Here is a 24,288-nt window from a genome sequence, read left to right on the forward strand (position 1 = left end):
CATGTAGCACAATGATACAGTGCTTCTGTGGAAAGCAATAATTTTATTGGCTGCGCTGACTACTTTACAGTAAACAATCTAAATGTACTACTACATGGATGAAACCCCCATCCATGCCTTTGTAAAAGCCAGACTGAACCATTCCAATGCTCTCCTGGCTGGCCTCCCACCTTTCACCCTCCGTAAACTTGAGCTCATCCAAAATTCTGCTGCCCGTATCCTAATTTGTACCAAGTCCCTTTCACCCATCACCCCTGTGCTGGCTGACCTACATTGGCTCCCGGTCCAGCAACGCCTCGATTTTAAAATTCTCATCTCTGTTTTCAAATCCCTCCGTGGCCTGGCCCCTCCCTAGCTCTGTAACCTCCTCCAGCCCTACAACCCACCGAGATCTCTGCACTCCCCCAATTCTAGCCTTGTGCACATACCTGATTTTCATCGTTCCACCATTGCCGGTCATGCCTTCAGCTGTCTAGGCCCTAAGCTCTGAAATTCCCTCGTTAAACCTCTCTCTCCTCCTTTAAGATGCTCCTTAAAACCTATCTCTTTGACCAAGCTTTTGGTCACCTGTCCTATAATCTCCTTACGTGACTCGGTGTTTGTTTTACTGCGTTGAAGGTGCTATATAAAGGCATGTTGTTGTTATCTTTGTTGTACAGCCTTCTTTTCTGGAATCAATAACAGTAAAGGCCGCAGAGAAGTGTTGTATACAGTGATGGTCTACAGAATTTTGGAGAAACCCCTGGGTTAAGGAGTGAATTCTGAACTTCATATAAATACACTACATATTTCGCATACAGAAAGTTCTGAGCCAAGGAATACGTGCAAAGAAAGTGTTGCAACTATCCCACAGGCCGTCTAATAGTCTGATTCTACCTTACAACACTAGAAACAAAAATATATTGTTCCAGCAAATATAATTAATTAATTGAGTAACCTTTTGGAATGCTAGACAAGTTCTTCTGTTTCATTCTTCATGTTTGGTCGAATTAAAGGTCAAATAATCAGTTGCTGATAACCACAGAATATGTGAAAATGTAGATTATGCACCATTGGTTCTCATTTATACAGTGCTGCTTTTATGACATAAATATCTCAAGTAAACTGTAGCTCCTGACTGCCTTTGCAAATAATCAAGAGCATTCTTACTATTTATCAAGCTTAAATTTGATCTCTTACCAGTGACCCATTTTAGTGGTATGGGCATGTTAGTGATGTTTTCATAACCATTGCTTTGAAGGCTGAATGCAATTTTTGGTTACGTTGTGCTCATTGTGGTGACAAAAGTGTCAGTGCTTGGGAACGCATTCCGCTTTTGGCCATCCAGTGTCAACATAAAACACAGTCAACAACAACAACAACTTGCATTTATATAGCACCTTTAACGTAGTAAAATGGCCCAAGGCGCTTCACAGGAGCATTATCAGACTAAATCTGACAAAAGTCAGAGATCAGAGCAGCACCAGGAGTGATACTCTCTTCATCTCTGGGACTTTGTTTCCAATCCATGCCTGAACTGATGGGATGAAATCTCCTATTTGTGACAACTCTAAGAGTCCACATGAAATGGAAGTGAGAACACAGCACAGAAATTCCCATAATTTGGCACTAATTGGTAGTCCCATACATAAGGGACCTGAAATTCCCGGGGTCTCGCTTCTCTGCCAGATGTGGAGCAGGGTGGAACTTCTGCCTACCAGTCTGCCACGCCTCTGAGCCAGTCTCATATACCAGAGTTTGGGTCATTTGCAGAGATGGGGAAAGCACCCACCCACGTCAATTTCTGTAAATCAAAGCAGTTATAATGTCAACCATACTCCAAGCAGAATAAAGCTCTGAGAATGATATTCATAGAATGTTTTCTTACCTGATTGAATAACACTTTGGCTGGCTGGCCCTGGGCATACTTTACGGGCTGTGGAGAACTCTTCCAGGTTCTGCCAAAGAAATGGGAGTACGTGGTATCAAAGAGGGTCAGCCGCAGCTGACACTGGACATCCACCACTCCCTCCAACAAACTCTGCACAAGAAGATAATTGGGATCAGATATATTAATACTGTTAAGATTCAATCTCAGCAGGTTTAAAATAACATCAAAGCATTAAAACTTCTGTACGGCACAAAACTAGAAACAATATTCAACAGCATTTAATTCCTGATTTAAGCAGCTAGCTTTCTTCATTACATAGACTTGTAGAAATCACAACACAGAAGAAGGATATTCGGCCCATCAGGTCTGTGCCGTTACGAGCTGGTCAGCTAGAACTTCCTACGCTAATCCCATTTCTTCATCTTCAAATACTTATCCAATTCCCTTTTAAATGATGTTATAGTTTCTGCTTCAATAGCCACTTGTGGTAAATCATTCCATGTTCTAATAATCCTGTGTGAAAAAAATGTCTTCTAACTTCCCCCTATGTTTGTCTAGTGATAATTCTGAGTGCATTCCCCCTTGTTACTGATTTGCCAATCAGGTGAAACAAGCTTTCTCTGTTTACTTTGTTCAAACTTTGCATAATTCTGAAGGCCTTTATTAGATGTCCCTTTATCGTCTCTGTTCCAGTAACAAAATACCTAATTTTTTAAGCCTTTTTTGCTAACCATAGACCTCTCAGTCTTAGTATAAATTCAATGACTTTTCACTGTACCCTTTCCATGGCTCTAATATCCTTCCTGTGAGATGAGCAGAACTGCAGACAATACTCCAAATAATATCCTCTACAAATTCAACATCACTTCCTTGCCTTGTATTCAACTTCCTTCCATAGAAAACCCAGAATCTAATTTGCCTTTTTATGGCCTTTTCAGCATGCATCAGCACCTTTAAAGATCTAGGAATCTGTATCCCTAGATTTCCCTATCCCTTCACTCTGTTAATAACCTTACCACTTAGGGTAAACTTCCTTTCACTGTCCCCCACCCCTCCCCCAAAATGTAATACTTCACATTACTCTGCACTGAACTACCACCTATCTGCCCACAATCCTATCATGTCTATACCCTCCTGCATTTTTCCTCATGTTTTGCCATGTCCCCTAATTTGGTAATCATCAACCAACTTCAGCGTCATTCCTCTTGCACCTGTATCCAAATCCAGTATATAAATGAAAAACAAAAGAGGATCCAGCACAGATCCCTGGAGCACACCAATAACCGCATCCTGCCACATTACACGAGATTCATCTCCACTTCAGCGTATGCAAACTCTCCTTACCAAAACAGTTAAATCTTGATAAATGTCACTCAGCCCATTGACATTAAGGTTATTTTAGAATGATCACAACTAATAAGTGAATCAGTGGGGTTATAAGCAAGCTTCTACAGAAAGCTTATGAACTGGGTCAGTGGAAATCTTCAGAGAATTTTGGTAAACTCGGCAAACATTTGGGTGAAAACTTAAGATATTTACTTACGTCTAATGGGACAACCATTCCATACTCAAGTGTGCTCTCTAAGCTATAAAACTGATTATCAATCAGAGATTTCACATGAAAGAATTAAAACACTTGACTCAATTTGTTAAACAAGTGACAAATTTATCAAACAAATGTTCCCTGTATCATTCAGTGTAGTAATTAAATATCCTCATTAAATTTCTGCATCGACAGATTGACATTGCCTTGGTGACATTTCTTCATGTAAGAGTTAGGGAAGCGAAGGAAAGGCACTTCTCCACAGAGAGGGAAACATCAATCGATCAAAGAAGCAAGCAACAAACTGGCGGGTAAATAAATCTGGGCAGGTCTTATGTGCCAGTTTAACTGCACTGATAGAGGAAGAGATGCCGCAGTCCGTCATTCTGAGAAAGGGAAACAAAGTCGGGACCCAAATCTGCCAAACTCAAATAATTCTGATTTCAGATTGGCATAATTATTTAAACATGGTGTTTAAATAGTGGCACTGAATGAAAATAGTTAAATTTGGTTCATGGAATTCTTGCTTGTTTAAGCCAAGTGTTTTAATGCTTTCATGTGATATTTATGATTGATAACCAGTTTTATGGATGAGAGGGTACACTTGGGTCTGGGATAGCCGTCCCGCAGACTTAAACAAAATTCCTGCAATTTCTGCGGATTTCCACTGACCCTTTTCAATAAGCTTTATGGCTGTGCAGAGCCCATTATTCATCTGCTGCCGATATGATAGTGCGTGAAGCAGCAGCTGGAGAATGTCGCTTGAACCATAGCAACAAAATGCAGGCGTCTGTACATGTTTACAGATGACATTACCTTTTTCTTATTTGTTACTCTGTTGCTTTTTTAAAATAATTTGCTAATAAAATGCTGTGTGCCGGGGTAGAATGCCTCGGTAAAAAGTTGCAGGTTTGCTTATTTGAAAGCACAGGAGTTGCAAACTTCAACTATTCAATGGAAATCTGGTCCTGAGAAACTTCTGAGGCTGCAGATTTCTAGCAACATTTCTCGTGGTGTTATTTTAATTAAAAAGAAAGAACTTGCATTTATATAGGGCCTTTCACAATCTGGGGACGTCCCAAAGTGCCTTACAGCCAATTAAGTACTTTTGAAGTGTAGTCACTGTTGTAATGTAGGAAAGGCAGCAGCCAATTTGCGCACAGCAAGGTCCCACAAACAGCAATGTGATAATGACCAAATATTCTGCTATAATAAAGGAAGCTGTGGAGGCTGAGTCATTGAATACATTCAAGGCTGAGTTAGACAAATTTTTGATCAGCAAGGGAGTCAAAGGATATGGGGAAAGGGCGGGAAAGTGGAGTTGAGGTAAAAATCAGATCAGCCATGATCTCAATAAATGGCGGAGCAGGCTCGAGGGGCCGAATGGCCTACTCCTGCTCCTATCTCTTGTGGTCTTATGGTCTAGGAAGACCAATGCACCCAGTCAGCATTGGCTGCTGTGACAGCACTTAAGCTGTAGGGTCTCCACAGTCCAAGTTCAGGCTCCATTTGTGTTTGCTTTTTTTTAAAAAATCCATTTTATTTAAAACCATCTTGCTGAACTGGCTGTAAACTAGACTTTTGTTGAGAAGTGTAAGGAATCTTACAAAACCAGGTTATAGTCCAACAATTTTATTTTAAAATCACAAGCTTTCAGAGATTATCCCCTTCGTCAGGTGAATCGTTGAGAAGGCCCAACACCTGGCAAGCTTTGGAGAGGGTTTGATGTGTATTATGTACAGGACTAGTTGTAAATATTCAAAACAGTTCAATATCCAAATTAAAGAACAGTCAACTGGTGGTGGCCGCTATGTATTCTGAAGATAAACTGGCGGCAGCACTCTCTGGCCTTGCCAGTGACACCTACATCCCCATGAACGAATAAAATGTCTTTGATGCACTGCTGGCCAATTTTACCCTGTCCCAATACTGTCAGATTTTTTTTTTAAGTTTCATTTGACTCAATCGGACTCTTTCAGGCTCTGCTCTGTTCTGAATCAGAAGGAATATATATACACACTGCCCTGTGGCTGCCCCTTAGTGCACTGTGTGGATGTGAACACACTGCCCGTCAGTGCACTGTGTGGATGTGAACACACTGCCCGTCAGTGCACTGTGTGGATGTGAACACACTGCCCGTCAGTGCACTGTGTGGATGTGAACACACTGCCCGTCAGTGCACTGTGTGGATGTGAACACACTGCCCGTCAGTGCACTGTGTGGATGTGAACACACTGCCCGTCAGTGCACTGTGTGGATGTGAACACACTGCCCGTCAGTGCACTGTGTGGATGTGAACACACTGCCCGTCAGTGCACTACGTGGATATGCACACACTGCCCGTCAGTGCACTACGTGGATATGCACACACTGCCCGTCAGTGCACTACGTGGATATGCACACACTGCCCGTCAGTGCACTACGTGGATATGCACACACTGCCCGTCAGTGCACTATGCGGAAACATGCGCGAGGAGTGGCTAACCTTCTCTTCTTGTGAGGGAGCACATGGCATCTGTTCCACCTGATAGGACAAATGAAGTCGACAACTCACCAAAAATCTGCAATTCAGAAGCAGAATACTATCATTTGTGGTACAACATACTGCAATGGCACGTCGCCATCCTAGCTATCTGTAGGTGAAGCCGATCACTGATTGAAAAGCAGTGCTTCTGCCTGCAATTGTATTCCCAACGTCCGATTTTCCCTAATCTCTCCTCCAGGGAGGGGAAAGTGATGTTGTCCTTGGGTCAACACACTGGGAGCACACTTGAATGATACCGGAAAAGGTCGCCTGGTCATTTTCCCTCCCTCCTGCAGGTGACCGTGTCAGAGCTCTCGGCTCCTGGTCAACCTTTTATCAAAATCATCCCGTGTGCTTTTCCTGCATACTGTTAAAAACTCAATGCAACCTTAAAATAAATCTCATGGATATGGAAAACACAATATTGAAATGATGATAGTGTTAAATAATAAGTGCTGTCTAGTTCATAGCCAGTGATAATTCATAACTCATTTATATATTTTTTAATGTAAATGATGCACCGTAGGATTTTGTGCAGCCTTTGGTCCCAAATTGGAGTACTGGACTCACTATCACCGAGAGAAGACTGAGCTAAGATGCAATTGGAAAGGTTGCTCCCGTGCAGTACAAATGTTAAGCTCACAGGGATCTCTCTGGCATTCCCCTGTCTAGACGGAGGAAACGGTGATAGGTACCTGAAGTCACAATCATATATCCTAATCTGGGATCCTGCGGTCAAACATTGCAGGTACTGGGCCTTAAATCACTAGGTTATCGGTGTCTAATCATTATTTTGGCTTCTTAATTAACAAGGCAATTTTTTTTTAGATCTTCATCAAGTGCTTTGGGAGAATGATGCCGAACTGGGGTCAGTGAGCAGTGAACTGGTCAGAAAATGCTATGCGAAGTGCTCTGCCACCATCTGCTGATAGAAAAGAGCACTGCATGAACATTTTCAATTCCACAGCACACTTCAGACAATTACCAACACAAATTTCAAAACAGCAGATTTTTATTTAGAAACCGAACAGACCTATTGCAATTAAGAGTTTCTCTGCCTACAATGCTTGAAATCACATTGTAGAAAACTTATAAAATAATAAGTATATAGTAATTTTGTAATAAACTAGATGGTACCATTTTAAAGGGGTGCAGAAACAGAGAGGACTGGGGGTGTGTGTATGAACACAAATCTTTGAAGGTGGCAGGACAAGTTGAGAAGGCTATTAAAAAAGCATATGGGATCCTGGGCTTTATTAATAGAGGCATAGAGTACAAAAGCAAGGAAGTTATGCTAAAGCTTTATAAAACACTGGTTAGGCCTCAGCTGGAGTATTGTGTTCAATTCTGGGCACCACAGGATGTCAAGGTCTTAGAGAGGGTGCAAAACAGATTTACTAGAATGGTACCAGGGATGAGGGACTTCAGTTATTGTGGCGAGACTGGAGAAGCTGGGGATGTTCTCCTTAGAGCAAAGAAGGTTAAGAGGAGATTTGATAGAGATGTTCAAAATCATGAACGGTTTTGATAGAGTAAATAAGGAGACACTGTTTCCAGTGGCAGGAAGGTTAGTAACCAGAGGACACAGATTTAAGGTGATTGGCAAAAGAATCAGAGGCGACATGAGAAAACATTTTTTATGCAGCGAGTTGTAATGATCTGGAATGCACTGCCTAGAAGGATGGTGGAAGCAGATTCAATAATAACTTTAAAAAGGCATTTGGATAAATACTTGAAGGGAAAAAGTTTATGAGGCTATGGGGAAAAAGCAGGGGAGTAGGGGAGTGGGACTAATTTAATAGCTCTACCAAAGAGCCGGAACAGGCACGATGGGCTGAATGGCCTCCTTCTGTGCTGTATCATACTATGATACTATAATAAAAAATCATAAAACAGTGAATCATTCATCAGAATAGTTAAGGTAACCTTGACTGTGAAAGAGTAATTTAAACTAAGAAAATGACAAGATTAAAGTTATTCCACAATACCAGCATTATAAATACAATTTTAAAAAACATTTTAAATTGTACCATCTAAAGAGAATACCATCTAAAGAGAATACCACAAATTACAGATTTCGAAAACTACAACAAGCTGCCAGCAAGGTCCAAACCAAAGCATATTTTCTGCAGGGCCCACTGTGCCAATAACCAACAATAGTTTGGGAATCACCTCTGACCATCACAACAAACAGATTTTGCTTTATAATTCATTTTAAACTTTTTTAAGCTGAAATGTACATTTTATAAATTAGAACCTGATGATTTATCTCATATTCTTAAGACTAATGCCTTCATGGTTTGGAACAAGCGATCTTACAGGGTAAGTACTTATTGAACTGCCCAAAATAGCCAGTACGTTATAAGCGGTGCCTTTGTAATTGACTCCTATGGTGATGGCAAATGGTTAGCAATTTGCACAATATAGGCGGCTGCCCATGGTAAGTGTGGACCACTGTGATAGGAACCAACTGTGGTTTGAACTGGATATCGGGTGTTTCCCACGTGCACTTCTCCAATCTTTTCAAAGGCAGACTGACATACTTACTGAGATAAGGGCAGATACAAATTATTAAGCTGCTTTATTTAACAGACTGCAAATGATCATATAGACTAGCAGCCAATGAAAATTCCACTTAGCTCAATCTCACTTCTCTCCTCAAACATGGAGGGGGGAGAGGAGGAGAATAACAAATTACATGCTCTGCCCCAAGATCAAAAATCTCAAAAGTCACATATTCCCCATACCCCAGGTCGGTCCCCCAATTTTAATTATTTGGGGCCCGTTCACTCGTGGCACAAGGATCAAGCCCCCGCTCCAAAACAAGGAACGGCACGACTCTAGGCCATAAGCACTTCAAGCACATAATTTGTGTGTGTAACTATCCTCCACTCACTGCATTTTGCTGGAGAAATCACCCTGTTTTGCTCTAGTTTCGGTCATGAGTTCTGTTTGCTGTAGTCCGTAGAGACTCTTTTTAAATAGACTCTGCAGACTGTTTGCTGTAGTGCGCTGTTTAAATAGACGCTATTTGCTGAGTATATAGACTTTGTTTGCTGTAAAATACACTTGTTTGCCGCAAGTCGCACCACGTCTCCAACTCATTGGCTGACACCAAGGTGTCAATAGACATTCTGTAATTTAATAGTCTGCTGCTAATGTCAGAAGCACAATACTCCTGCTGCGCACTGCACAGGTCCCAAGAGCAGAAGTCAGAGGCATGGAAAACAAGTGCCCCTTACAATTTAATCTTCAACAGGGACTGGTGGCACACAGGGCAGCAAAAGCAGAGAGAGACATGTGTACGTGGCGGGGGGGGGGGGTCTTCACTCTCCCAGAATCCCAGTCGCAAAGTAAAAGTACCTTATGCATAATCCTACGTGAATTTACATGTAAAGAGTTCATTAGCTGGGGTACCCTACCAGCTCACAAGAAAATAAAACAAGGGTGTAGCAGAGGTTAGAAGCTGATTTCAGGTATACAGTGTGGGTCTGCTTGATAATGGCCAAATATACAACTCATTCCAGTAACACAATGGAACTTAGCGATTGCTTGACACAATTTACATTATTTTTAAAATGGAATAAGCCGAGTTTCTTTGCTCACCTATAAATTACACAAATTATGTACTCCAAAGCAATCCTGGTACAAATTACCACAACCTAAGGGGTGGACTTCATGCCTGAATGAACTTAGAGGCCAGATTAACACCTTCGGAAACATATTACAGTTACTGTTGAACATGCATGCAACATTTCGCTTCTCAGCAAATCTTTTCTTTTGCAAACTTGCTTTCAACAAATGCCTCAAATCAAGAATTCACTGTTGCACAATAGATAACTGATTCAAAATTTGGTTACTGGGGATAAATTCGGTATTAGCTTTGTTTTAATTAAGATGATGCGTAAAACACTGTAGTTTTATTTAATAATTATAGAAAACAAGCTATACCAGACATACTAAGAAAGTCCTGATGTCAGCATTATATGATGGATATATTTTTGTTATTAAGAAAGAAAGATGAACCTGTCCTGCGAGACAATACCACTGTCGAACAGAATGAGGAAACGGGATAAATCACGTAGGGAACATCAAGGCTGGGTTTTACAAACCTGTAGATTGTAGAAGGAAGGGAATACTGAGGGAGATAAAGAATTACATAGTTCTGGTGTCAGGAAAAGAATGAGTTGGAGTAGGTGGCACAGGAATAAATCTTGATTTCAACACAGCAAAGATGGTGATAGAAAAAAGATGGTGTAGGACAGCATATTTGGGACTTACAAGGAACAAGACATAAAGATCAGTGGAGCAATGACCATCGTAATACTGATAAAACAGGGCAAGAGAGACAAAAAGGCTAGCACCCAGATGGGAAAGGAAGTTCAGTCGATCAGACGACAAGCATTTCTTGTATCCTGCCCAGGTGTGCAAGGGAAGTGTATCATCTGCGTCTGGATATATATGTATATATATATATATATATTCTTAGGTTTATCTTGCACAAGTACAAGTCATTAATGGTGCGGACCACAAGAGAAAGAAGCCGGAAAGTGTCCTCTTTATAAAGGGGATCAGCTTACTCTCATTGAGACAATCAGATATAAGAGCTGCTGCCTATCCTGCAAGGAAAGTAAGATTATCTGTGCTAGGGAAACACTTATAGGTAATGTTTGAAAGTAAGTTGTATGGACTTGGATCTAAATACATAAAGCAAGTTTAAACAATCTGTGTTGCATCTTAATGTATGGACATTGCAGGTTACTAAACACTATGCTTTATACCCAGTTTACATAAGTCATATAATTTTCTAATCACTATATTGTTATTTCAGTGAATCTGTCAAAAGGTATCTCGGTCTCAGTGGGTAAAGCCCCTCATGTAGATGTCAGCTAGTGACAGGACTGAGTTTGTCCGTGATGCCCCTGTGGTCAAATAGCCTGCCAATGGGCTCATACATGCAGACAGGCCCATTCAGTGAGGTAACAAATGGCTGCTGGCACTCTTCGAATTGTACCCTAAACGTTAGTACTTTCAGGAAAGAAGGTAAAAAAAGGGAGAAAACTTTAAGAGGACAAGTTATTGCATTGAAGACTTTGATAATGAACACTGGCCTCAAATCATCTGTGGAACATAACGGTTCTTGAGCTTGGAACTCTCAATGTAGGAAGCAACCAGTAAGGGTTAAATAATACAGGTTGAATATTTGATTGATAGGCAGAAACTTTGCTAGATTACTTGGGCATCAGGGAGAAATGTTAGAGCTTTATTATCTTGAAAGTTTTTAATCTGTAATTAGTAACTCTTTCAGTAAAGTACAAAAAGGGCTCTGTGCTTTGGTCTTTTCTCATATTTTTCTTGAATATAAATGGGCCTCATTCTGAAGAGCAGACATTTTGTTCATTTTATAATTTGTTTCCATAACCATAATGCAGGAAATCTCATGTTTCCTCTTCGTGTGACTTCCATGTTTGACATTGATCGAAGTGATTTTCATTGACTGCCAATATCAGGAATTTAATGAGAGGGAAAATCCATACATGGACAACATTTCCAATTGGCACAATTAACGTTATATGAAGTAGCTTGTACCTCTCAAATGATTTTATTTTTCCTTTCCCCCCACCCTCTCCTTCTCTCCTGAAACCACTGGTATACCATTCCACAGTTACCAGCAACTATCCAGTACCTCGCCAGCCCACTCTTCATATGCAAGCCTCAAATGTGAGTGCTGGTGGGCTATTCAACTGCAGCGGGCATTACATGTGCCAAAACCCTAACCAAACCCAACATCTGCACATGAACACCATCAGGGGTCACTGACAGTAACCAGGAGCAGAAATCCTGGCGCAGGGACTCTGAAGCAAAGTGTAGCTAGCATCTTTACTGCTACTCTATCTAATCTGTCACGCAGATGAGACCAGAGATCAAACCTTGGACCTTCCAGATGGGTACAGCTGTGACACACTGGACAGGGTATTTTGCTCACTAAGCCATTTAGACAAATTCAAGTGCTTTTTGATCTGAAAATAATATCCCCTGCCCAAAAGGAAGGGCACTTATAAATGTAAAACAGTTACCACTTGAAGCTGCTACATACGCAATGCCATATAAAGTCTTTAAAAAATCAGTTAGTGTTGTACGGCTCATGAAAGAATGGAGTACATCAGAGGAGATATGTTAAAAGTCTCTACTTTGACACTTACGGAAAAGCATCTTTAGGAGAAAAGGAATGGTTTCGGAATTGAACACATTCAAGACTGCAAGTACCGGGAGAAGCAGTCAGATATGTGCAAGAAAGCTAGAATACATTTGGTCTTAGTTATATAATAATTCGAATATAAGATTACTGAAAAAGAAGATAAAATGTTACAACTGGTCTGAAGTAATTCTTTGATCCCATCGAAGTGAGATTATGTTAAGGCACATTATGGAAATATTTTCTATCAATAAATTCTTTTTTGTTCAGCTTTGAAGTCTAAAGTCAGCACTGCTGAAAGCACTCACATCAAAGAAACCTTTAAAGACCTCTAGAATTCTTCATATTTGGCAATGATTTGAAACTGTGGCAGCCAGTGAATCAGTACAGTATGTGCACTCGTCCCATATGAACATGATGATATTTGAATAGTTTTATTTATAGTTATGGGAAAGAAGCAGGATCTCAAAGATAAATAATTTCTTGCTTGTACTCTGACATAAAATTTTTAATCATTTTGGCTGTAGTTGCTATTCCAGGAATCAGCATTGCAAATATCTGAATTTTTAAGCCCTCAGAGACACACAGCTTAAAATCTGCTTCGGTCTGCAGAGATTTAACTTGATGTACATTGCTCAGTTCAGATCAGTCCACAGATACAGTCAGATGTTACAAGGTGCTTATTTTTCTTTTAACGTTTTTTTCTTTCCTTGGTGCTCACTATGATAAGGGTCGGTAGATAGTGATCAGGAGTGGAAACCCAGCAGTGTTGGGGAAGAGGGATGGGCAGTCAGACCCATTCAGATGATTTCGAGCTTCAGGTCCTCCAAAGGGAAGTCCCAAGTCAGAATTTTAAAAATTGCACTACATAAGTTAAAATTATGACACTTACAGCCCATATTCTATGACGTATGAAATCGGTATTAAACCATATTTCACTTGCGCTAAGGACCACTGGTAAGTACAACTCCCCTGATGACTCAGCAAGTTTATGCAGTGAGTACCCGAGCCAGAGAGACCAGGAAGGGCCCTGTTCTGTGCTGAGTTAGTTGGCTTCACCCAGGTGACATTTCAGGTACCGTAACCAGCCTTAACACTCTTGGGTTGGGAAGGGTAAACTCGGGCTGGGTTTCCACTCCTGATCACTATCTACCGACCCTTGTCAGAAATGCATTTGTATAAACGTCAGGTGAAGACAGGATTGAGCTTGTTGGGGGTGTCCCTGCAGGCTAATATTTGCCTATAGTCCTTTTCAAGGCTCACACATAAATAATCTCCACTTGGGAAAAGTAACAGAGAGTGATTTCAACACTGTCATTTCATCATGATTCATATCACCAACTTGATTGGATTGTTTCGTTATAACCTTATAACAATTATCCTCTACCAATTGGAACATTCATAAAATATTGTTAAAGAGTAAACTATCTTAAACGTTAAAGCCTGTATCATTCGCTCACGTACAGATCCATAAAAGGACCAAATCAGTAACTTTTATACAGTGGGAGGCTCATTCGATCGGTGGTGGGAAGGGGGTGTTGTGAAGGGGCTAAGCAGAGACCGGCAATGGTCTTCTTGACTTCTATGGAGCCACGAGGCGCACATTCAGGTAAGTCGTTTTTTAAAAAAAACTTTCCTTTTTGGTGGTGGCCTCCAGCGGTCCCTTTAAGGTTAGGCCGCATATGGACGTGGTTATCCTGAACACAGCAGGCCTGGCGTCGGCTGTGTTCAAGGGAGCCCAATTTCGGGGATGGATCCTGAAACAGGCGCTAGGCCCCCTACTTGCATATGCAACAGGTCTAATGCCTGTTTCAGGCGCAGACCCTGGATGCCGAGTCTTTACCAAGATATTGGGCAGCACAATTCCGGTGTGGAATGTGCGTGTGCTCGGCGCTCACCATATTGAACACTTAGGCGCTCGTTTTATGCCTCAAACAGGCACAGCATCAGCAAATTTCTACACCAATGTCTCTTAAAGGGACGGCTATAAGTACCTTTGTGAACGTCCACATCTCAGGCATTCAACTGAAGTGTCTGAGCACTGCTCATTATTTAATAGCATCTAATGTCATAGGATATATTCTGCCAAAATAAAATCGTGGAGGGAGAGCAAATCAATGGATGAGTCAGCCTGTGGTCCTCTCCAATATCTCCTAGCAGTGCGATTGGCAGATGCCCTGGAGTTTATCTTCCACAGCTCACAAAATTCAGGAAAAATAAGGAGGGAGCCAGAAGCTCACTTTATCCAGGATGGTGACTATCTCCTTCTTCCTTCTCTGCTTAACTAATGGAATAGAAAGTGATCTAATCGAAATGAATGCACTTCTTGCTATTTCATGACATGTTGTAACTAAAGCTCCTGAAAGAACTTGAATTCCTAGAGACGCTGTTCAATTTGGACACATTTTTTCTCAATCCCCAGAAAGAAAAGGCTAAAATGTTCAAGTGACATCCAGCCAGAATGTCTATGATTCCTCAAACTCTGGGAGAAGATGTGGCCCAACATTATCGCCTTAACACTTACCACTGTAAAGATTTCATATCAAAGATAAATTACTGACCTGCATTTTGTTGTTGTGCCATAAACCCAGTAGCTGGCTGCATTCAAGGCAATATGGGACTGACTGCTCATTAGGCATCAGCACTCCATACTTAGGAATAGCTGGTATGATGTGGCATCTTTTTAGCAACATGTGAAACTGTTCTAACCAGTGCTTCTGTCTCCCGTGCTGGTCAAAGATCCTCAGTAAGTTAGGCAGCATCTCTGGGAGCAATTCTTCCTCGGAGCTTCCTTGCGCAAATCTCACACGAGGAATATACTGGTTCTTTGCTGAGGTGGACATGGCAAGGAAAACAGCTCTATCCATTGTCGCCCCAGGTCTCACACTCTACTCAATCTCTATGGTTCCTTTTGGTTAGTTCTATAATTTCTCTCATCCGGCTAGGATCTCATTCACTGCTGAAAAGTCAGCAAGACTTCCAGTCACACAAATTCAATCGGACAGTTCCAGTAATTAAAAGAAATAACACAGAAATGATTGTTTAAATATCAACAAGAAACTGAAAACATTCAAGGGCACCTTTGCTAGGGTCACAGTAAAGACAAAGGAGAAATCCCAGTGCTGGAGGTCAAGAAGGAGTCCCACATCAAAGTAGTAGAAAAATTAGGATCTCTTTTGCTTTATGAGCTCAGCTTCAAACACTGGCCTCCGGGGGTTTCTGTGCTGCACCTATTCCATTTCCTATTTGTGTTGGATTGATTTGTGAAGTTATCAGGTCATGGCGACTTTGTTTATTCTGTGCAGGGCAACCAACTGGTCCCGTTTCATTCCATCTAGTGATATTTCAAACATCTACCAAATACGCCAGCGCACAACATTTTAGCAAAGGTGAAACTTGGCAATATAGTCCTTTCCTCCAGATCGAACGTCTGCATAAAAGTTCCTGAGACACGGAGTCTGTGAAAAGACACAGGCCATCGGCCAACTTGATCTGCCAAGCTCCCAGAGTTTGGCAAACATCAAAAGGAACCAATAAATTTACTTCACAGCTCGAGTACAGTGTTGCTATAGAAAGGAAAGAAAACATTAACCTTTATTGTCCATTAGGTAGCCACCTGGTTGCTGTGTTTATCTTCTATCACTGTCTGAAACTGTTTAATATTCATTAAGATCCAGGCAACACAAAGCACTTTACAAATAGCAATGGACTAGTACTGTGATCAGTTTCGTCAGTCAGCCACTGGGGCTGGACAAGTAATGGTTTCTGTTGCTAGGCCCTGCTATTTGCAGACAGAAAGCAATGAGCACAGCAGGCGTCTCTCGCATTCTGAGTCAGTTTGCTTCAGTAATAACTGAACTCCAACAGACGGGGCAGGCAGTACCAGAGAATAAATAACCACGCTGTGGTAGCAACCTATAGTCATTGCCGTTTGAGAAAACCCTCCAACTAGGCTTCTCTACTATATTCACCCTGACGGAATAATATTGCTGCCTGCAGCCAAATGAAAAATCTGTGCTAAGTGAGGTTAGCTCAAATAACTCCAGATTCAGGAGGGATTATTGAGCAAAACAGCTTCAGATATTTTTAATATAGAACACAGCCCGCAAACACCGACTGTTCAGCATTAAGATTCCAGCAGCTCCTGGTCGTAAAACATTATTTCAAATTAGCAGCTCTAAGTAGCGTCTGATTTCACCAGGACACCCCTGAAAAATGGACTAGGCACTACTATCTGGAATTAAATTGCGAACCCTATACAACATGAGAAACAAACATTTACCGAGCATTTGGACCACCAAATCAATCACAAGCAAAAGACAGGTACAGTAAAGAAAGAAAAAGATTTGCATTTATAAAGTATCTTTCATGACCTCAGGATGTCCAAAGTGCTTTACAGCCAATTAAATACTTGTGAAGTTTAGTCACCGTAATAACTGTTATTGAGGTCAGCGGCACACAGCCTTTTGAAACCTTGAAACCTTAAAACTGATGAGCAGTATCAATATTTCACATTAAATGATCAAAGGGCTGCGTCTCATCCTTTTTTTTGAATTAGGGGTTACGGGGAGCGGGCAGGAAATTGGACATGAATTTAGATTTGAGGTTAGGATCAGATCAGCCATGATCTTATTGAATGGCGGAGTAGGCTCGAAGGGCCGATTGGCCTACTCCTGCTCCTATTTCTTATGTTCTTATGTTCTTAACACCCTGCCTAATGTTTCCCCTTCTTCTCCAGAAGGCACAAACTCATGATGAGATGCAGTTACATAATCACCAGCAACCTCCTAGTACCTCGCCCAAGGAGCCATTCTTCATTTGTACGGCCAGCGAGCAATGAGCAACAACAGGCTAGTCAGCTGTGGAGGGCATCACAGCTGAGCCAAATCCTATCATTCTCAGATGTCCACACACGCACACTTTCCAACTGGGGTCACTGACTTAGAATGAGTGGAAATCATGGCTGCTTTTTCCTCTCGCTATCAATGAGGTCAACTCTGGCACCTACTGGCTAAGTCAGTGCAGAGTACAGACCAATACTTGGACCTTCTGCTCTGTGGCTCAACTCCCCATCATACAGTGCACTTACCCTCCCGTTCACCGGCATTAACTTTTCTTTTAAAAAAGAAATGCACAACTGAAATAAAATATTTTGCTTCATTTATGATGAACAAATAATTTATACCTTACACCTGACAGTAGGCTGCTTTAAAATGGATTGTTTTTGTAATATTTTAGACCTAACAAAAATTGAACTAATGAGAATACTAAACCAGAAATCTTGATGATGCAGGCATGCAGTATTGAAGAATGCACTCATCAACTTGCATTACATTGACATGAATATTTGCATTTAATGCTATTGTTACATGATGTGAGTGCTATGAATTGGCCAACCTATTTTTTTTTAAAAACGCACAATAAATTCTCGTTGAACAAAAACAAACCAGAAACAGGATTGGCAGGGGCTGAGAGTGTATCACCTGAAGAGGGGATGAAGAATACAAAAATAAACCTGGGAAATAAAAGCTTTTTCCAGTCCATTTTTTGGTTATGTGCATTTTGGCTAATTCCCTGTCACAGATTGAGATTTTTGAAGTCTGACATCACTTCACGAATATTTCTAGATTCACTAATGGCACATGAATTTTAAACTACGTCATTGCAACCACCAACTATATACTGCTCTTTTTGTTTAGTCTTAGTTTAACTTATTAACCCTTTGTATATACTCAGATCTTGACTAAAGCCAGTAATTTGCAACCTTTTGCATACAAGCTTCATGACAACTAGCCTAACCCTGGATCAAGTACACATGCCCATTGAGTTACCCCTACTGTGTCTATTATGATGGAATCAGCAGTGAAATCTGTTATAACTGTAACATGTGGTCCCAGAGAGAGGCAAGATATGAGTTTGCATTTCCATTGACATACCAGTCTCAGAAGCTCTGCTGTATGCAGGTGCCATAGACCAGGCATTTCCCCACAGGGAAGAGAAGGAAAAATGTAAAAGTAGCATTAAATGCATAGTCATGTCATTAGACCACTCTAGTACACCTCTTAGTAGCACCTGGAGAAGAAAATAGACAGAGGCCCAAAATGCAGTTAGTGTGTGCCTCGGACAGACCTGAAAAACAAGAGGGAGAAATATAACCTACAATAAAGGAATACACAACCTTAAAGTTTAAAATATATATCAATGAACACCATTTGTTAATACCTCATCCAGTTCAGGCAACCAAACTAGAGATTTATTTGTAAGTGTATATAATGTTAGATTTATCGGCCGTCTCTGTCCCTGCCTCAGCCCATCTGCTGCTGATACCCTCATCCATGCTTTTGTTACCTCCAGACTCGACTATTCCAATGCTCTCCCGGCCAGCCTCCCATCTTTCACACTCCATAAACTTGAGCTCATCCAAAACTCTGCTGCCCATAACCTAATTTGCACCAAGTCTCGTTCAACCATCACCCCTATGCGCGCTGACCTACATTGGCTCCCGGTTCAGCAACATATCAAATTTAAAATTCTCATCCTTGTGTTCAAATCCCTCCATAGCCTCGCCCCTCCCTATCTCTAAAACTTCTTCGAGCCCCACAACCCTCTGAGAACTCTGCATTCCTCCAATTCTGGCCCCTGATTTCCTTCGCCCCACCAATGGCTGCCATTGTGTTGGCCCTAAGCTCTGGAATTCCCTCCGGCCTCTCTACCTCGCTCTCTTCCTTTAAGACGCTCCTTAAAACCTACCTCTTTGACCAAGCTTTTGGTCACCTGTCCTAATATTACCTTATGTGGCTCAGTCTCAAATTTTGACTGATGGTGCTCCTGTGAAGCGCCTTAGGATGTTTTACTACATTAAAGGCACTATATAAATGCAAGTTGGTGTTGTAGTAGATAATTTTTTACTGTGGTTTTTTTTCCTGATTTCCCACTCCCTCCTCAACAATACCAATATTTTCATCGAAATCTAAAAAGAACCGGTAAACATCTTACAGATTTCCACGTTACTTCCCAATCATTCCAATTCTGCGACTCAAGCCTTTCACACGGAGGGCTCTTTTCAAGCAGCAAGATAAATAAAAGTCCTTTGTCGTTTAACAGATGTTACAGATGGATAATGGATTAAAGTATTAGTAATTACTGAGAACTAAACGTGCAATCGTCAAACTGTGAAGGAACCTGTCTGACCTGCTACATTATATTAAATCACTTTGGGCAGTTTTTTGTTGTTTTTTTCCCTTTATTTTCTTGCAGTCTCCTACTGTAGTCCTCCTCTAATATACTTCCTCGTTCAGTGGGGAGTCTTCTTCATGACTGTCATCAGCAGCAGTGTGTGAACAAACAAGTCTGTGGGTTGAGACTGGATCTGACGGTTTCTCTGTATCTCTGGAAAAGGAGCACTGTGTGGGCAAGTCTGACTGTCAGCTGAGGCTGCAATTCTAACACACAATGCTTTAGGTTTGGAATCAATACTCACTATCACTGCCTGCAACTTTACACATTTCAGTCTTATTGCTTTAAGTAAAAAAATTAAATAAAAACCAATGTCGGAGAACAAAATCTTCAACTAATTATCTGCCACTTTCTATTTCGAATTTAAACACCCAACAGCATTAAGCATTAATTGCAGATTGTGTCGTAGAAATGTGTCAGATAGCTTTAGGCACCGTCATCCTTTCACTACACCTTCCAGAAAAAGATTAACCATGTGCCTTCCAGTAACTGATAGACAGAAAACAGGTGACAGACTTCTGCACCATTTTCATGAACTAAATTCAGACTACCTGCTGCCTACAGTATCAGCACCTTCAAAGATAACGGGGGTAATTTTAACCTAACAGGTCGGGTGGAGCGGCAGTTTTGCACCCCATCCAATATTACTCTCTGTTGACTTCAATGGAGAGTTGAATCAGGTGGGGTGTAAAACTAGAGTTGCACCTGATCCCGTCAGTTTCCCGACGGGCGAATTAGGTCAAAATTGTCCCCAGCGACTTTGTACTCTGTCTATAAAACTGCACAACAAGTAAGTGGCACTGAAATGTCAGAATACCTGTTGCAACAGTGCAGTTTAAAAGCAACACCCATTTTGCATTAGCAATGGCAGGTACATGGAATGAGAAAGGCAATTAGCTGATAGTCCCACAGTCAGAGGAGATTAATAAGAGTATCGTGGAGTGAGCCAAAGGCTTAACTCCATTGATCACTAAGATTTCCCGTCAATCTTGTGTCCTCTGCCTATTTTGCTTCACTGTAAGGTGCTGGCACAATTAAGAAGCCTCCCGCGATGTTATAGTTTTAAAATTCACCTTGCGGATGAAAAAAAGCTTGATGCTGTGATGAAAAAATGCGAGACATAACTGGACTTTTCCACAGCTGAAGAGCAATCCATTTGAAAAGCTTGATTCTGAAGCAGTACAACTAGTCCAGTTATTTCCATGGTAACAGTCAGATCAGAGGGATCTAGTTAATACCTCTAGTATGTAATTTATACTAAAGCATAAGTGAATACCTTTCAAAAACAAATAGGAGGGGGGAATGCTACTAACTAATTTGCATATCCATAGCAAAAAAAAGGTTTAAATAGCAATGGTGATGTTATCGGGGGTGGGGGGGCACTTTCCCTATTTCAGGCACCCAATGTCAGCACCAGATCAGGTAAAGCACAGCAGAGAAAAGCCCACCAGTATGACACGTTTTCCATTTCCAACACCAGCCATCTGGGTGAGATTGCTCAGATTTACAGATTGAACACATTCTAGGGAGAATAGGGATTCAGGTCACGAGTCTGGCTGCATGAAACCAATGTCTGAGATGGGCCACATTTATACATGTGTTGACTTGAAAACAGAGCGCTTGGGTGGCTGTAGTGACACACATCACTATCATAGATCTGGGACAAATTCAATCTCCTTTGCCGCTATAAGCAAAGCATTAGTCCCAACCATCTAGATCACATTTATAGTGATAGCTATATAAAAATACATATTCTTTTAATAGGTCCTGATTTTCACACCAGCAATCATAATTGAAATGTTAAATTTAAATTTGGCACACTTTCCATTTTAATATCCCAAAAATGAGTGGACTGAAATTGTAACTTTTATTGAAACTACCACATTCACTAAGTACGACCGACTTCAACAAAAAAAAATATTCATCTATAAAATCTCCACAAATGTAACACAGTATGCTTTCAAATTATAACAATATTCATATAGCACTTTTAACATAGAAAAACATCCCAAAGCACTTCATGGAGGCGTAAAGAAAACATGCCAAGCCAAAGGAGAGATGAAGAAGGGTGACCAAAAGTTTTGTCAGAGGTTTTAAGGACGATTTTAAGAGGAGTAGGACGTGGACAGGCAGAAGGATTTAGAAAAGGAATTTCAGTGAGTTGGATAAATTCTCCAGTCCTATGGCAATTGACTTGTTTTGATGATTCTGGTGTCATATGAAATCCTGAAGTTGACATTTTCTATCTGTCAACATTGCTTCATCTTGCTTTTGTAATAACTGCCCTGACTTTTTCTCCCCCTTTTAAAGCACCATATAGACCCAAGTTTAATTGCAAGTAATCCATTCTCTACTGTGCTCTTCACATGAGCAACCTCTGGATCGGTCATGCAGGAGAAATTGGAACTCAAAAGTTCAAGATTTCCAGAAAACTTTGACTATTCAATTACTGCCACATGCAAAAAGCTGGAACCCTCTATGTATGTAACATTAAACGTTATTACTTTTAAACTCTTTTGATCCTGACCAAGGACTACTATTCCCATTTCCAATGATACAATTGAAATTGCCATGTCAAGAGTGCTCATGGTATGGAAGTTTTCTGCAGTTGAATTCAAGAGCGTAAACCATCTGTCTTTCATGAATTTAGACAGCAGAAAGTAGAACAGTGTTCCTCTCAATTTTTTCTAACAAATGCAGCCAGTGCTGGTGTGAGGTTCAGCCATATGTACAAGCATCCAACAGATGATGAAATTCCAATTAGATGTCAAAAAGTATCCAAATGGGGCCGTCAGTATAACAAAAATGAAGGTTTGGGCAGTACAGATATTCCACTGCTAAACATTTGATCAGTTTCCTCCACTGAAGAAGAGTGTAGATTTTAAGATTTTGGCACGAGGTTCAGTCCAGAATGGCTAAGTTATAGAGCTAATCTAGCCTGAAGAGCAATGTGCTGATGGCATGTAATTTTCCTGGGTCAGCACATTTCCATACATATTCACAGCTCCTCAAGTAACTTTGGCCTTGTGTGGGCAGTTAACTTGGCAGGAGAACTGGAAAATCACAATGCAGGTGATGTTTAAAGGGATAGGGGGACAAGAATTCTTGCACACTTTAGAAAGGTTCAAAAGATAGTTCAAACAGTTGACAGACTTTGCCAAAGTTGAAAGGAGGGGAGGAAAGAGCCAAACAAAAACAAAGCAAAAGGAAACCCAATCTAGAGGCATGATACAGAGCCCGGGAGCAAGTCAAGAATGGCACAGGACCAAACCTTTATGCCCATTTCTCCCGCACACCCTCTTTGAATCCCTCCATCAGGTTTCCGGCCCTCCCAAAATTCTTAACCAAAGTCACAAATGACATCCTCTGTGTCTGTGGTGCATTACATCTTCTTGACCTTTCTGCAGACTTTGACATGGTCAACCACGCTATCTTCCTCCAATGTCTCTCCTTCATTGTCCAGATCAGTGGGACTTCTCTCACTTGGTTTCACGCTTACCTATCCGATCCCAGAGCATCTCCAGCAATTGATTCTCTCCTAAGAATCCCATCTTTGGCTTTTTCCTCATCTATGTGCTGCCTCTCAGTGACATTATCCGCAAACATGGAGGCAGCTTCCAAATGTTCGCTGATGACACCCAACTCAGTGCTTCCACCACGTCTCTTGACCCCTTCCACTGTCACTGTGCCATCAGACTGCTTGTGCAACATTCAGTCTTGGATGAAATCCAATTTCCTCCAGCTAAACATTGGGAAGATCAAATGCATCATCTTCAGCCCTGCCACAAACTCCGTACCCTTGCCACTAACTCTATCGCCCTCTCTGGCTACTGTCTCAGATTGAACTTGACCGTTAGCAACTTCGGGAACCTATTCAACCCTGAGCCGAGTTTCTGACCCCACATCCTCTCCATCACAAAGACTGCCTATGTCCAACTCCATAACATTGCCCACCTCCACCCTTACCTCAGGCCATCTGCCACTGCAATCCTCATCCATGTCTCGGTCACCTTCAGATATGGCTATTCCAATGCTTTCCTGACCAGCTTCCCATCCTCCATTCTCTAAACATTACTTCATCTAAAACTCTGCTGTATGTATCCTATTCTGCACCACGTTCCGTTCACCTATCACCCCTGTCCTCCTTCAGCCTATTTCAGCTCCCAATCCTCAAAGCCTCAAAATTTAAAATTCTCATCCTCATGTTTAAACTCCTTTATGGCTTTGCCCCTCCCTATCTCTGTAACCATACAACTTCTCCCCGAAACTCTCCATTCATCTGACACTGGCCTATTGTGCATCCCCCCCTCCCTTCACCCCACCATTGGGGCTATGCCATCAGCCGCCTAGGCCACATGTTCTGGAATTCCCTTCCTCAACACTCTACACCTCCCCGCTTGACTCTCCTTAAATTCCACCTCTTTGATCACCACTCCTACCATCTCCTTCTTTGACTCAGTGTCAATTTTTTTTCCTTGCGTGTCTGTGAAGTGCCATGGGATGTTTTTCTACATCAAAGGCACAATATAAATGCAAGTTATTACAGTTGTTTCATTGCCTGTTAAGGAGACGTTATCATGGAATCATAGAATAATACAGCACAGGACCCATTCAGCCCATTTGTCCATGCCGGCTCTTTGAAAGAGCTATCAAATTCATCCCATTCCCCTACTCTTTCCCCATAGCCCTGCAACTTTTTCCTTTTCAAGTATATATCCAACTCCTTTTTGAAATTTACAATTGAATACGTTTCCACCACTCTTTCAGGTAGTGCATTCCCGATCATAACAACTCGTTTCGTAAAACAATTTCTCCTCATTCCCCCCCTGGATTTTTGTTGCCTGTGTTTCTCCTTATCAAAGCCCCTCATACTTTTAAACACAATTATGCTACATGAGGTGGGTGCAAAAAGGTTGCCC

At 41.3% G+C, this 24,288-nt stretch overlaps 1 protein-coding gene across 1 annotated transcript in view; it reads right to left on the reverse strand.

Annotated features, from left to right (window-relative positions):
* The window catches only part of LOC137300799 (nephrocystin-4), a 142,676-nt gene extending 119,596 nt beyond the window's left edge, over window positions 1–23,080 (reverse strand). The window contains exons 1-4 of the mRNA XM_067970058.1: window positions 22,869–23,080; window positions 5,899–5,974; window positions 3,414–3,464; window positions 1,868–2,020 (exon numbers count right to left, since the gene is read on the reverse strand). Of these exons, the coding sequence (XP_067826159.1) occupies window positions 1,868–2,020; window positions 3,414–3,464; window positions 5,899–5,974; window positions 22,869–23,080 (492 nt within the window). The remainder of the gene's footprint in view (window positions 1–1,867; window positions 2,021–3,413; window positions 3,465–5,898; window positions 5,975–22,868) is intronic.
* Window positions 23,081–24,288: the final 1,208 nt, after the last annotated feature.

The sequence above is a fragment of the Heptranchias perlo genome, chromosome 32 (genome assembly GCF_035084215.1).
Source record: "Heptranchias perlo isolate sHepPer1 chromosome 32, sHepPer1.hap1, whole genome shotgun sequence".
NCBI lineage: Eukaryota > Metazoa > Chordata > Chondrichthyes > Hexanchiformes > Hexanchidae > Heptranchias > Heptranchias perlo.